At 38.4% G+C, this 13,350-nt stretch overlaps 3 protein-coding genes across 12 annotated transcripts; all 3 read left to right on the forward strand.

Annotated features, from left to right (window-relative positions):
• Positions 1-741: 741 nt before the first annotated feature.
• Positions 742-2,596, forward strand: LOC104810915. The gene is made up of 3 exons (XM_010537379.2): positions 742-1,000; positions 1,453-1,664; positions 1,909-2,596. The coding sequence occupies exons 1-3, from the start codon at positions 839-841 to the stop codon at positions 2,510-2,512; spliced, it is 978 nt and encodes a 325-aa protein (XP_010535681.1). The 5' UTR covers positions 742-838; the 3' UTR covers positions 2,513-2,596.
• Positions 2,597-3,084: 488 nt separating this feature from the next.
• LOC104810916 (ABSCISIC ACID-INSENSITIVE 5-like protein 1) lies at positions 3,085-5,288 on the forward strand. 2 transcript variants are annotated; one of them, XM_010537381.2, is made up of 5 exons: positions 3,085-3,249; positions 3,491-4,345; positions 4,494-4,565; positions 4,705-4,734; positions 5,016-5,288. In XM_010537381.2, the coding sequence occupies exons 2-5, from the start codon at positions 3,509-3,511 to the stop codon at positions 5,100-5,102; spliced, it is 1,026 nt and encodes a 341-aa protein (XP_010535683.1). In that variant the 5' UTR covers positions 3,085-3,249; positions 3,491-3,508; the 3' UTR covers positions 5,103-5,288. The 2 variants fall into 2 exon arrangements, with proteins under 2 accessions (XP_010535683.1, XP_010535682.1); XM_010537380.2 differs by having other exon boundaries at positions 3,086-3,285; positions 5,016-5,285.
• Positions 5,289-5,892: 604 nt separating this feature from the next.
• LOC104810917 lies at positions 5,893-13,274 on the forward strand. Of its 9 annotated transcripts, none has more exons than XM_010537384.2 (18): positions 5,893-6,165; positions 6,471-6,564; positions 6,677-7,012; positions 7,131-7,371; positions 7,672-7,937; positions 8,394-8,555; positions 8,657-8,796; positions 8,877-9,402; positions 9,608-9,702; positions 10,039-10,101; positions 10,179-10,267; positions 10,354-10,419; positions 10,505-11,131; positions 11,454-11,519; positions 11,658-11,728; positions 11,820-11,877; positions 11,974-12,229; positions 12,639-13,274. In XM_010537384.2, exons 3-18 carry the CDS (start codon positions 6,741-6,743, stop codon positions 13,058-13,060), a joined length of 3,420 nt encoding a protein of 1,139 aa, XP_010535686.1. In that variant the 5' UTR covers positions 5,893-6,165; positions 6,471-6,564; positions 6,677-6,740; the 3' UTR covers positions 13,061-13,274. The 9 variants fall into 9 exon arrangements, with proteins under 9 accessions (XP_010535686.1, XP_010535688.1, XP_010535693.1 ...); XM_010537386.2 differs by having other exon boundaries at positions 6,496-6,564; XM_010537391.2 differs by having other exon boundaries at positions 6,496-6,564; positions 6,703-7,012.
• Positions 13,275-13,350: the final 76 nt, after the last annotated feature.

Here is a 13,350-nt window from a genome sequence, read left to right on the forward strand (position 1 = left end):
TTAAGGTTTTGAACCACTAATGGTCAATTTATGTGATATATTTTCAATTAGTTTGGATTAGGGTGGTCAAAAATACCCTACTTTCCATTGTTTTGGTATAAAGATATGTGTTGATGCTTGTTTTTCATTAATTGGAAAAAATGTTTAGAAATCAATATTGTATTTTTATTATGTGTGTATTTTAGAAGCGAAGATTAGAGTCTAGACTAATCTTATAATTTTGTAGATATATGGAAAATTCTAAAATCAAATAGATCGCTTAGTTTTGTTCTAAACTTCTAATAGTATCTCGATGCAAACTTTGGATGTTAAAAAGAATTTAAAACATGGAAATTTTCTATAAAAATTTAATCAAACATTTTTATACAAATTTCAGATGTGTTTCTCTCAAAAAAAAATATAATGGTAATTAACATGGAAAATGAAGTTTTAATTAAAATAAATAAATCCTCCATTTCTCCATCTATCGGTCGATTAGAATATTCTGAAAACCATGAAAGATTCTCTTCTTTCTTTCTTTTTTTAATTTACCAACATGGAAATATTTTAGAGTAAATCAATTTCCAACAATAAAGGAAAAATGAAATTATAATCAACGAATAGGAAGCTGGCAGAATAAAATAAAAGAACCAATAAGGGAATAAAAACATCTATATTTGTAAAATAATCAAATTTTAGAATTTTCAATTGCTAATGAGGACAAATAATTTCTCTGTACAGAGTCTCATTCATCATAATTTATTCAAAACGCCAGCTAGATCTACCTTTCCCCTGTCCTAATACATTCTTCTTCTTCTTCTTCTCTTTTTTTTTTCTTTTTTGCTTATTGGGGTCGACAATGGCGGATCAACCTGCGAATCCCCAGAAAAGAATCAAGCTTCGAGATGGGAGATACTTGGCTTACAAGGAAAGAGGCGTTCCCAAGAACGAAGCCAAGTTCAAGATCGTTCTTGTTCATGGATTCGGAAGCTCTAAGGACATGAACTTCAATGCTTCGCAAGTACACTCAGATCGATCTCTTTGTCTCTTCGATCTTCGATCTGAATCTGTCTTCTGTTCTTCGAAAGTTTTGTTCTTTCTTTCTGGGTCTTCGATCTGATCTGAAAAAGACAGCGATTTATATCAGTTCCTGAGTTTTCACCATCTTCATACGGATCTCAATCGTTGAATTCCGACTTTGTATATAGAATCATCGTCCCTTCATATGTATGTATATAAAATATAGCATCGAGTTCAAGGAAACTGAATTAATTAAGTGATGTTTCTGCTGTCTTGATTGGATAATGTAATCTGCAATGTCTGAAACAAACAGTACAGATTGGTACATGATTTTCAGGTTCGGTGTCCGACAAGAATGATGGTGGAAATGCTTTTTTTGTTACCGTTTACTTCTTGCTGTAAAAATGTTTTTCACTTTATGAAAGACTAAGGTGCTGTTAGTGTTGTTATCAGGAGCTTGTGGAAGAACTGGGGATCTACTTTCTAGTATACGACCGAGCAGGGTACGGAGACAGCGATCCGAACCCGAAACGGTCGTTGAAGAGTGAGGCATTCGATGTCCAAGAACTCGCGGATCAGTTGCAGATCGGATCCAAGTTTTATTTGATCGGAATCTCCATGGGATCTTACACTGTCTGGAGTTGTCTCAAACACATTCCTCGGAGGTATATACATATACATATATATGTATGTATGTATATTCTATAATGAATGAGAGAGTATACATAGTACCCGCAACATGGATGGATGTCTAAACTATGTCCAAACTCATTATGTTGTTCCTTAAAATGTGTCTGAACGAACATCAAGACTCTTATTCACCTCCCAAAACTCGAAGTGTTGAATCAGTATATACAATAATTTATGTATATATATAGATGATTATATATGGGGATTGATCGATGGCAGGCTGGCGGGGGTGGCGATGGTGGCGGGGGTGGTGAATTACAGGTGGAAGTCGTTGCCGGAGAGCGTGAAGAAGGAAGATTACAGGAGGGAACTGATAAAATGGTCGGTCTGGATATCGAAGCACTTCCCGGGGATATTGCATTGGTGGGTCACTCGCAATCTCTTCGGTTCCACTTCCCTTTTGGAGAAGAACCCTCTCTACTTCAACGACCACGACATCCACGTCCTCTCCACCACCAAAGGCTTCCCCATGCTCACCAAGGACGGCCTCAGGGACCGCCGCGTTTTCGAAACGCTGAGGAGCGATTTCATAACGGCGTTCGGCGACTGGGAGTTCGACCCGGCGGATATACCCGACCCTTTTCCGTCCGGATCCGAGAGCTCGTCCGTCCACGTGTGGCAAGGCTACGAGGACAAGGTCGTGCCGTTTCAGCTGCAGCGTTGCTTGTGCCGCAAGTTACAGTGGATAAAGTACCACGAGGTGCCGAAGGGCGGGCACCTGATCGTTCACTACGACGGAGTTTGCGACGCCATTTTGAGGTCTCTTCTTCTTGGCGACGAGCTTCCAATGTACAGACCCAAGGCTGTGATCATTGAACCCTAGACGATATATTTATTTATTTTGTTTCTGTTTTTTTTTTTTTGGCATGTCGATTGATTGGTGTGGAAAACCTGTTAAGATTTGTTATATAATACCGTTTGATTTTTTTAAAATGAATATGTGAAGATAAAAAAGTTTAAATTTTAAAAAGAATATTTACTAATTTAGATGATAATATCTTTCTAATTTAAATTTTTAAAAGTTTAAATTTTGGTTCTCTCGCGAATTTCCTTTTCTTTTTTTTTTTGTAAAGGGGCCAATTAATCACTTAAAATTTTCATCCTTTGTTTTGTATGGTGTAGCTGCCCAGTAAAAAGTAAAAATAATTTTTCACCCGAATAATAATAAACTAAAATATGTAAATGTCAATAAAGAGAATCTCGGCAGGGAAATGGAGGCAGGTGTCACCGACGTGTCAACTGAAGCCCGAGAAGAAAATAACTGTGACGCCAGATTCCATGTATAACAATATTAATCTATAAAATAAATAAATATTTACTCTTTTTCGGCAATGTCAGTTACACTCCACTCAATAGCCAGAATCCCCCCTCATCCATTCATTCCTCAATAATCTCAGAATTTTAAATAAATATACCCACCATATATGCATGTATATATACGTATATACTTATATATATATAGTGTAGTGTATACATCATTGTAAACTCCGCCTGTTCTTCTCGATAAAAGTCTCTCCGTATGTTTGAGTCGCAGATCGAACATCAATCTCAAGCAGTCTCGTACGTCTTTCATCTCTTGCCGCATATATATTTCTGGTAAATTTTGGTTCGTGATTTTAATCTTTTTTTTTTACTATTCAATATATTTGCATACGATGCTATTATTATATCACAATTTCGTTGAAATTTCAATGTATATCATCGCTAGTTAATCTCCATTTACATAATGCATGTGTGTTATGTACATACATAAACATGCATATGTTTAATTCTTGGTCTAAATGTTCGTTGTCGGTTCAAGAATCGAAGGCAAGGAACGATGTCGGTCTATGAATCGGATCAGACTTCAAGCTTCCACATATTCAACCCCGAACCCCAAACGCAAATCCAAACGCAAACGCTCCATGCAGGTACGCAGCCGCTGCGGCCGCAACAATTGGGCCGACAAAACTCGATTCTGTCGCTGACCCTCGACGAGATCCAGACCAAGAGTGGCAAAAATTTCGGCGCTATGAACATGGACGAGTTCCTCGCGAACATATGGACCGTCGAGGCCTCGAATGTGGAACCCGCGTCCGCAAACGCAAACGCTACTGCAGCGACCAGCGAGACAGTGCCGTACTCAGTTCTTGCGCGACAGGGATCCTTGTCGGTTCCTGTCCCATTGTGCAAGAAAACTGTCGACGAAGTCTGGTTCGAGATACAAAACAACATGCACCATCATCATCAGCCACCATCTTCATCAGATCGTAACAATCCCGACGAGGAAGACGAGATTCCACGTCAGCAAACGCTCGGCGAGATAACGCTCGAAGACTTCCTCGTAAAAGCCGGGGTCGTGCAAGAACCGTTGAAGACAGCAATGGTAATGACGGCCACGACAACCGGTTTTGGTAACCCGGAATTCGGAGTTGGGATACCGGCTCAGAACCCAAACGGTTATAACGATAACCGGCCGGTTTACTCTGTTTTGGGTGAATCGTCAAGTGGTGTACCGGGTAATGTGTCGAGTTCCGGCCGGTTTTTGACCGGTTTAGATGCGTTTCGTATCAAGAAACGTATAATAGACGGTCCGCCCGAAGTTTTGATGGAGCGGAGACAACGACGAATGATAAAAAACCGAGAATCCGCGGCAAGATCCCGAGCCCGAAAACAGGTAACATAATTGCAAATTTGCATCGGTTATTTTTGTTTTTTTTTTTGTAATGAAAGATTGTTATTTTATTTTTTAAACAGTCAATTTTTTTTAAAATAATGATTTTTTAAAGATTTTCTCATAGTGGTTTTATGTTCTTCACTCGCAGGCATACACTGTGGAGTTGGAGTTGGAATTGAACCAACTCGTAGAAGAAAACTTGAAGTTAAAGAAAATTGTGGTGATTTATTTAATAATTGAAGAAATATTAACCTTTTTTTCACACTCGTAAATTAATAAAGTTTTATATTCCACCTTTCATGGGTAGTTTTTTAACCATTTTTTCTGCTATTATATCTTCTTCTTTTTTTAATTGGTAGGAGGAAAACGAGAAGACAAGGAGGCAAGAGGTAATATAAATTCTCTATTACCTTTTCTGAGAACTATACCCATTATTTATTTTTTGTTAAATATACCTATGATTTAAAAAAAATAGATATTAGTTATCCAAGATCAGCTATATATCATATCATCCTATGGAATGCAACATGTCAATTACCCCCATCGAATTGGTTACCAATCTTTCAATATCTTCTGCTATATTATTTTGCATTTTTTTTTTTGGAAATTTTTATATTTAATATATAGATTATTGTTTTAAAAATTTGTAGCAATGTGTGGGAAATGGCAGGTGATGAACAGGAGCAACCAAATTATAAGGGAGAAGAAGGGAGACAAGCTAAGGAGGATCCGCAGGATGGTTAGTACAGGGTGGTAGACGTGATTTGCATTACATGCCATTATTCATATATATATATATATATATATATATATAGAGAGAGAGAGAGAGAGTATTGAATATATACATATATCTATATATAGTATTGAATAATCACCGTGTATTGTATTCGGGACATATTTATATATAAATTTGTTCTCTAATTAAGTTTTATGCTTTGTTGAATTGTATGCCCAAGAATCATGTCAAATGTCAAAACTCTATAAAGCTTGTGTGAATATTGCTTTATATATATATATATATAATACTTCAATTCTTAAAATATTGATTTTTCGATCCGTTCGAATAAAGTGTGCTCATGAAATTATATGAATAATTTATTGGGGCAACCGAAATATAATGGCAATTAAAACTAAGAGATGTGCGAAATTTGGTATTTGATTTGCTCAAAAGGGATATGCCCCTCATAACTTAATGTCGCAGGTAACTTTAAATTATTACTAATTAAAAATCTTGTTAATAGTAGATATTATTATTACTGAATACAAATTGTAAACATATCATATTATCATTAATGATAAATTTATTTAAAATAATTCTAAATAAGTTTTACTATTGTTTAAACTTATATAAAAATAATTTTTAAAATCTATTACTAAAATTTAATTTTTTTAATCGATTAAATACAGTATATAAATACACAGGTATGTGTATATGCATGTATACATGTATATGTGTACGCGTATATACGAGCCGCGAGACGGTGATCAATGACGTCAGTAATGTATACATACAGTTATATATATTAAATGGGACGCGCGTGTCCGTGGGAAAGTCTCCTCGCAAGGGATTTTTCTTCTCCTCCTCTAATCTCTCGAAGGGCTAGACTTCGTTGATGATTTAGGGTGACGGAGCCGAACTTCGATTCGGTCCGAATTTCGCTCGGACTGTCGGAATTCGATTGCTCAGTTTTGTATTTTTGTTCTTCCCCGTGTTTCTAGGGTTTTACATTTCATCGCTTTGATTGGTCAGCGCCGTTGCTGGATTCCTAGGGTTTTGTGCTTCGATTCCACGATTCCTGTGTTTTGGTTGAAGGAGAAAGGTGAGTAAACTTGAAATTTTGTTGAATTTTCGGAAATAAGGGTTTGCGGGTTTTGATTAGTTGAGTGAGTTTGCCATTTCATCGACAATTCTTGATCTTTAACATTGCCTTTTTTTGGCCAATTTTACTTGTTTTGGAGTCAGTCTGCTGTTTTTTTGGCTTTTATATCTTTCTTGTGTTGAATGAAGTGATTTTGCCGCCGTAGCAGGGAGATAGAATTGTCATATTTGTACATGATTTTGCTACCATAGTCTCGGTACATGATTAAGTTACAGCTCTCGCTGTCATCTTTGTTTGAGAAACAGCTCTTGTTTGTTCCGTTGTTCTAAGAATCACTAAGCTAGATCTGCGAGGTGAAGAAGAGTTATTTCATAGTACTTCTGAATTTGCGATTATCAGGTACCCATTTTAGTTTTTACAAATAGCTTCATAGCTAGTTCATGCAAATTTTCAAGTTTGAAGCTATTTTCCGGTTGTGAGGAAGCAATGGGAGAATTTTGCCTAAGTGCAGGTTTGTGGGTTTTTGGTTTCTGCTAGAGTAGCTTTTGGAGTAAAGCCAGGAGAGAGAAGGCAGCATGCTAGGTTCTGGCAATAACTCGAGCCGAGGAGTAGGGTCGTCATCAGATGTGCCACCGTTGCCTCAATATTTGCCACTGGAACCAATTAGATTAGGCAATCAGAAATATACACGCTCGGGAGAGCTTAGAAGGGTTTTCGGTGTCCCTAGTAGAACCTCAGCAGAAGACAATTCTTTTGCTCTTGCCCATCCTAAACCTTCTCCTCCTGTTGCGACAGAGGAGCTCAAGCATTTCAAAGAAAGCGTTCAGGATACTTCTAGAGAAGCCGGGTATGAATTTTGTGTTTTTCCTCCATGAATTGTACTCCGAGATAAAACGAATATGCTTTACTTAAATCTTTTTGTTGATGATTCTTCTTCGAAAGTTGAAACGATACCTTTGTTGTAGGGATCGAGCAAAGAAACTAGGCGAATCCATTTTCAAACTGGACAAGTATGCAGAAGCATTAACTTCAAAGAAACGGCGTTATAGTGATATATCACCTGGTGAGAGGATGGACGCGTTGAACCAAGATAAGGTGAGAAATCAGATACCAAGAACACAGGACATTATGGCTCAGAAATCAGATGAAAGAAAAAAGATGCTTGGGTTGAACAAGCGGGCTCGGACGTCAGTGGCAGATGTGCGGGTTTGTATCTAAATTCGACTTTTGATCTATAAGTTGCTTTTACATGTATATGGAGTATGTTTAAGTATCTTCGATGTTTTTATGTTCTGTTTATCTTCACTAAATGTTTTGCTATTTTTCAAATCTTTCTTTGAGACATGACATCTGAAAGCCTTTGTGTACTTTTCAATAAGGTTTATACTAGTATCCCAAGATATATACCACAAGCACCTTCGGTGTCGGGCTTTCTCTGATGTGGCAGGAAGGAAGGAGCTTTTGGCATGTCATTGTTGTTAAATGGGTTTTCTGTTATTTATTCAGGGGGATGTTAGGGTTTCTGCTCTTTCAAGACAGCAGGCAACAGAAAAGGATTCTGATTCTCTTCCAGGCATCTCTGGAGAAACCATGCGAATTGAAGAGAAGATACGCAGATTGCCAGTTGGAGCTGAAGGATGGGAGACAAAAATGAAAAGGAAACGATCTGTTGCGACTCTAGGTAACAGAGTTTTGAATAGTGATCAACTTGCCATGCAGCCAAAGCCGACAGCTGACTCCAAGTTGCGTTCCTGTGACACCCAGAATTACAGGTATGCTTGAAATATATGAGATAATAGTGGACCTGATGGTTTCTCTTGTTGGCAATGTAAGAGGTGGTTACAGATATTCTAGAGATGTATCAATATTGAATACCCATCAGAGCATGTAATTACCAATCTTCTTGTCTGAGGGTCATAATCTTGTTTATTGAATCTTTGTTGTAGAATTCCATGATATCCCAGTGGATGAAATTATTATTGCAACTAATTGATTCACGATATTCTCCATATTCTCCATGTACTTTACTGTCCACACATCTCCTAAGTTATTCCTGAGAATTACCTATTTGCTCAGTTAAAATGATTCTACCCCGAATTTTATTTCTCTCCCCCTTTACCAATTTCAGTTTGTCAATTGTAATATGTATTTTTTTCTCCATACTTTTGTAAATTTAGTTCAACCTGTTGATGTCAGTTGTAATGTGGATTGTGTCTCATATGTTGCAGATCCAAAACTTCTGGGGCGAGTGGAATTAACAGACTAGATACTTTTTTTGAGCCCCATAGTCCAGTTGTCGGTTCATTGTCCAGGAATGAGTTGGAGACTGGTTCACTTGCAAGGGATCGTTCAGCGATTGCTGAGCAGAGGCTTATGGCCAAGGGAAACAAGTGTGTAAACACATTGAGCTTCAATTCTGTTGCAGTTGTAGCTTGTATGTTACGGAAAGTTTTATTATGTGACTGATATATGCATGTTTATATATATCCAGGAGACATTTGCAGGACGATAACCTGACAAACAGTTCTAATGCAATGTTGAAAGGAAAAGCTTCTAGGGCTCCAAGAATAGGTGCCATTTTGGCTGCAGAACCTTCATCCAGAGTTGAGCCCCCTTCCGGAGCTCTACAAGGTCTGGAGCAATCTCCAAAGGTATTAATAAAGTATCATCAATGATTCTTTGAAATAATCAAAAGGTTCAAATGTCAGCAGGTTCATCTCCACATGCAATGGCTCAATGGGTTGGCCAGAGACCGCATAAAAATTCTCGAACAAGAAGAACAAATGTAGTTTCTCCTGTTATGAAGCATGCTGAAACCAAAATCTCTTCTCAAGGCTTTTCAACATCTGATTTCAGTCCAAGAGCTTCCCCTGGAACCACTGGATCATTCTCAGTTGTTGATAATACCACTATAAAGGTGAAAAGGGAGCTGAAGAATGCTTCATCGCCATATGGGTTATGGGACAGTGAGGACTCTGGAGCTGGAGATAACAAAGCGAGAGAGGATGGTCTAGAGAGTGGTGAAGTGACCACAACTCAGAAAACAGGGTCACTGTTACTTCCTTTAAGAAAGAACAAGATCCATTCTGGTCATAATAGTACATGGAAGCAAGGGAAAGGTGGAAGTGGTTCGTCTTTGACAACCCCTGGTTTTCATCCTATCACCATTAAGACGGAGAATCTCCCGGTAGAGAAGCCTATTCCACATGCAAAGATTGCTTTATATAAAAATAAAAGGTGAATTTTATGCAATATACTTTTTATGTTTCTCTTTTACCATTAAATCTTTCCTGTATTTTTCTTTCTTCAATTTATCAGATACTGTTGGTTTTCCGAAAAGCAGGATATACATATATATATATATATATGTGTGTGTGTGTGTGTGTGTGTGCATGCATGCTCGTCCGTATCAGAATTAATAATCTGCTTTCTTTCTGGCCAGCAAATCTGGGCGTCCACCTGCCAAAAAGCTTAAAGACCGTAAAGCTTCTACTCGTCTTGGCTCAAATGCAAATACTGTTTCATCAGATGTCACAGGTATTTCTTGAACCTTTCCCATGTCTTTATTTTGCATTTTTCGAGTTTCATGGTTTCACCTGATTCGCTGCTTCTAAATTGTATCATTAATCTTTTGCTTAAGAGCGTTACTTATTTCTTCAGTATGAACCCTTGAATATCTGAAGTTAGGATATCAATATCTGAATGAAATAGAATTTCTTGCGAGGCTGAATGAAAAGAACATTGCTGTTGGAATAAAATATCTTTGTCATTCATCTTTCGATTTCATTTGAGTGGTTTGGCAACAAAATGAGCACCCTTATGCTTCTGATGATGCCATTTTTTACGAGTACTCAAGAAGGTTTGCCTTTTCAGGTGAATCTGATGATGATCGTGAAGATCTTTTTGCAGCTGCCAACTCTGCATGTAAAGCATCCAGTATGTATCCTGGGTCTTTCTGCCCATGGTTTTCTGTAAATAAACTGCTTGCTAAAGTGCAAAGCTTTTTTATGAAGGTCATACTTGTTCTGGAAAGTTCTGGAAGAAGATGGAGTACATCTTTGCTTCTGTCAGCTCAGACGACATGCAATACATGAAGGATCAGGTAATACCAGATGTTGTAATATTCAGCTTCTCTTTGATATGCGTCAAACTCTAGTACATCTTTTAATTTTTCTTTTTCATGATCAGCTGAGTTTTGTGGAAGAACTTGATGAATCTCTAAGAGAGACAACAGCAAATGGGTATAATATCATGGTAAAATTTCATTATACTCAGTTTTGGCAACTTTTTTTTTCCCATTCGTTGGAGTACAATAGTGAAAGTAGAAGAACTTCCTCAGGGTGTCTTGCTGCCGAAGGCTCCTCAGGGTCCTGGTGATGATACTGTCGACTTTTCGAATCAAGCCTCATCTATTTCTGATCTTTCATTTGAAAGATTGGACATGAGAAAGCTGAATGAGAGCAATCCATTGTATAAGAGGGTGCTTTCTGCTTTAATAGAAGAAGATGATGGAGAAGAAGTCGTACAATTTGGCGAAGGGAAAAATCTGTCACTTCATTATGCGAGTGATGATTCTCACTGCGGTTCATGTACTTATATCGACACTGAGCCCAGAGAAAGGGACAGAATGGAATCTGAAGTAGAGTCAAATGCCGAATTTCAAACCCTGAAGAATTGTTTGTTTGACAGGTTTTCTAGTGATAGGAGCGTCATGTCAAACTCTTTTAGAAATGGAAGCATGTCGGTTTCTGTCCATAGCAACGAACAGTGGCTGGGAGACGATGATTTATCGCATTCCGAAGTTGCGGTCGGCAGTGAGATATGTTCAAATAATCAGAGTCAGCTACAACCTCGGGAAATGAACGTTCCCGTCTTCCCATTATCTGAAGCGCAGTATCAGCTCATGTCTTTGGATGAGCGTCTTCTTTTGGAACTACAGAGCATTGGTGTATACCCCGACGCATTGGTAGGTTTTGCTCCACTCTTAAGTTTTTCTATTGTTTTTAATCAATATGAGATGATAGAGAAATAGGAACTTGAATGGAAAAATGTGAAACAAAGTTCCAATATCTGAAATATGCATGTCTCGCCCAGCTGTTGTATGAATGTTACGATACATCCTTTCTATCGGGTTGTTATTAACATTTAGAATTGATATGATTATCTTATAATTTTCTCTTTTCCTTTGCAATTAGGGACAGGAATTAGAATGGCGTAATCGTAAGGCCATGCCGTTTTTATGTCAGTTTCATCATCTCATGTTTCCATTTGTTTGTTTTGTTACACAGCCTGATCTAGCGGAAGAAACTATCAGCACAAATGTTCTGGAATTGAAGGAAGTCGTTTATCAGCAGGTGAGAAAACCAAATTCGGGTTTCGCGCTCTTGCTTAGAATGCACTACTTAGAAGTGCAGATATTCATCTTGGGAATTTTACCACAGCTTTTACCAGATATTCTGGGAATTTGACCACTCTCTTTCTTTGTTCAATAGATCCGAAACAAGAACAAGAAGTTGGAGAAGATAAATACGTCAATACAGAGGAGCAGAGATGCTGAAAGAAGGCTAGTTTTAGTTGTAGTTCAGATTCATTACTTCCCAATGACGCCTTTTATGATGGTTTTTTTAAATGCTGAGTAGCTTGTTAATGTGCAGGAAAATTGAGCATCTTGCAATGGACCATCTTGTGGAAATGGCTCACAGGAAAAGAGTGGTAATAATATGGTTGAACTTTCCGTATTCAAATGAAGGAAAGAATGCATAGACATTTACGGGTTTTTTTCTAATAGCGGGTGTTAAACGTGAACAGGCAAGCCGAGGCAGTAAAGCATCGAAAGTCCGTAAGGTTTCAAGGCAAGTGGCACTGTCGTTCATCAAGCGGACCGTTGCTCGGTGTCGGAAGTTCGAAGAGACTGGACGTAGCTGCTTTGCTGATCCCGCCCTTCAGGACGTCTTGTTTTGTACTCCCTGTAATGATGCAAAATCTTCGGACAATGGCGGCTCGGGAACAGCCAGTAACACTTTGAACGAACCTTCTGATCATCAAGCCGAGGCAAGAGGATCTGGTAATGCAAATCTTAATCATTTCTTCTGTTGTAGCACGTACGGTTAGATAATGGAAGAATAGGAACAGATAGGAAAAAGAACGTATCCACAAGGAAAAGCTAAATACAAACGAACCCATCACAGATTTTTTGTTGGCTGGGAACCAGCCAGTAACACTTTGAACGAACCTTCTGATCATCAAGCCGAGGCAAGAGGATCTGGTAATGCAAATCTTAATCATTTCTTCTGTTGTAGCACGTACGGTTAGATAATGGAAGAATAGGAACAGATAGGAAAAAGAACGTATCCACAAGGAAAAGCTAAATACAAACGAACCCATCACAGATTTTTTGTTTAACTCGACGATGATATTGAAGCGTATCAGGGGTCTCTATGGAAAATTTACGCCTTTGGTTTTGATCTTTGCAGGGGCAGTGTCTAGTACAAAGAGGAGGGAAGTACTAATCGATGATGTCGTTGGCTCTGCGTCATCCAAGATCACGACAATGAGCCTAGACAGCGGCAGTAAGAGAAGCGAAAGGGACGTAGAACGGAAAAAAGACGGTCCTGGGAACAAAATCAAGACCAAACCGAATCAGAAGAACAGTAACCAACAATCTGCAAGGACGACTCACCCGACGGGTCCATCGGGCCGAGCCAACCCTCACCATCAACCGCCTGTGGAAGACGAGGAGGCGCCTCTCGACTTCAACAACATGGCGTTTCCCGAGCTGGATTCGATGGAAGAGCCAGCTGATCTTGGTAACTGGTTCGATGGCTTGCAGGATATAGATACTATGGGGCTTGAAATCCCCATGGATGACCTCTCTGATGTCAAGCTTCTTCTTTAGGTCCACTCACTGTCAAACATTGAGAATCCTTTTATTATGGTATCATTCTGCTAAATCCTCATCCCAAAATTGTTGCCCTTTTGTTTTGGATTTGTAAATAAGCCCGAATTATTAGAGATTATTTGCTTTGAACAGTGAATGAGGAATGAGGCTTGACTGTGTATATATGTGTGTGTGTGCGCGCCACCATATTCAAGAATGGTTTTGCAGTGCATATGCCTTCATTCAGTAGATGATATTATATATATATATATATATATACACAAATGACATTTTTGTATCATGCATGC

Source organism: Tarenaya hassleriana, unplaced genomic scaffold, assembly GCF_000463585.1.
Source record: "Tarenaya hassleriana unplaced genomic scaffold, ASM46358v1 Cleome19, whole genome shotgun sequence".
NCBI classification, from domain to species: Eukaryota; Viridiplantae; Streptophyta; class Magnoliopsida; order Brassicales; family Cleomaceae; genus Tarenaya; species Tarenaya hassleriana.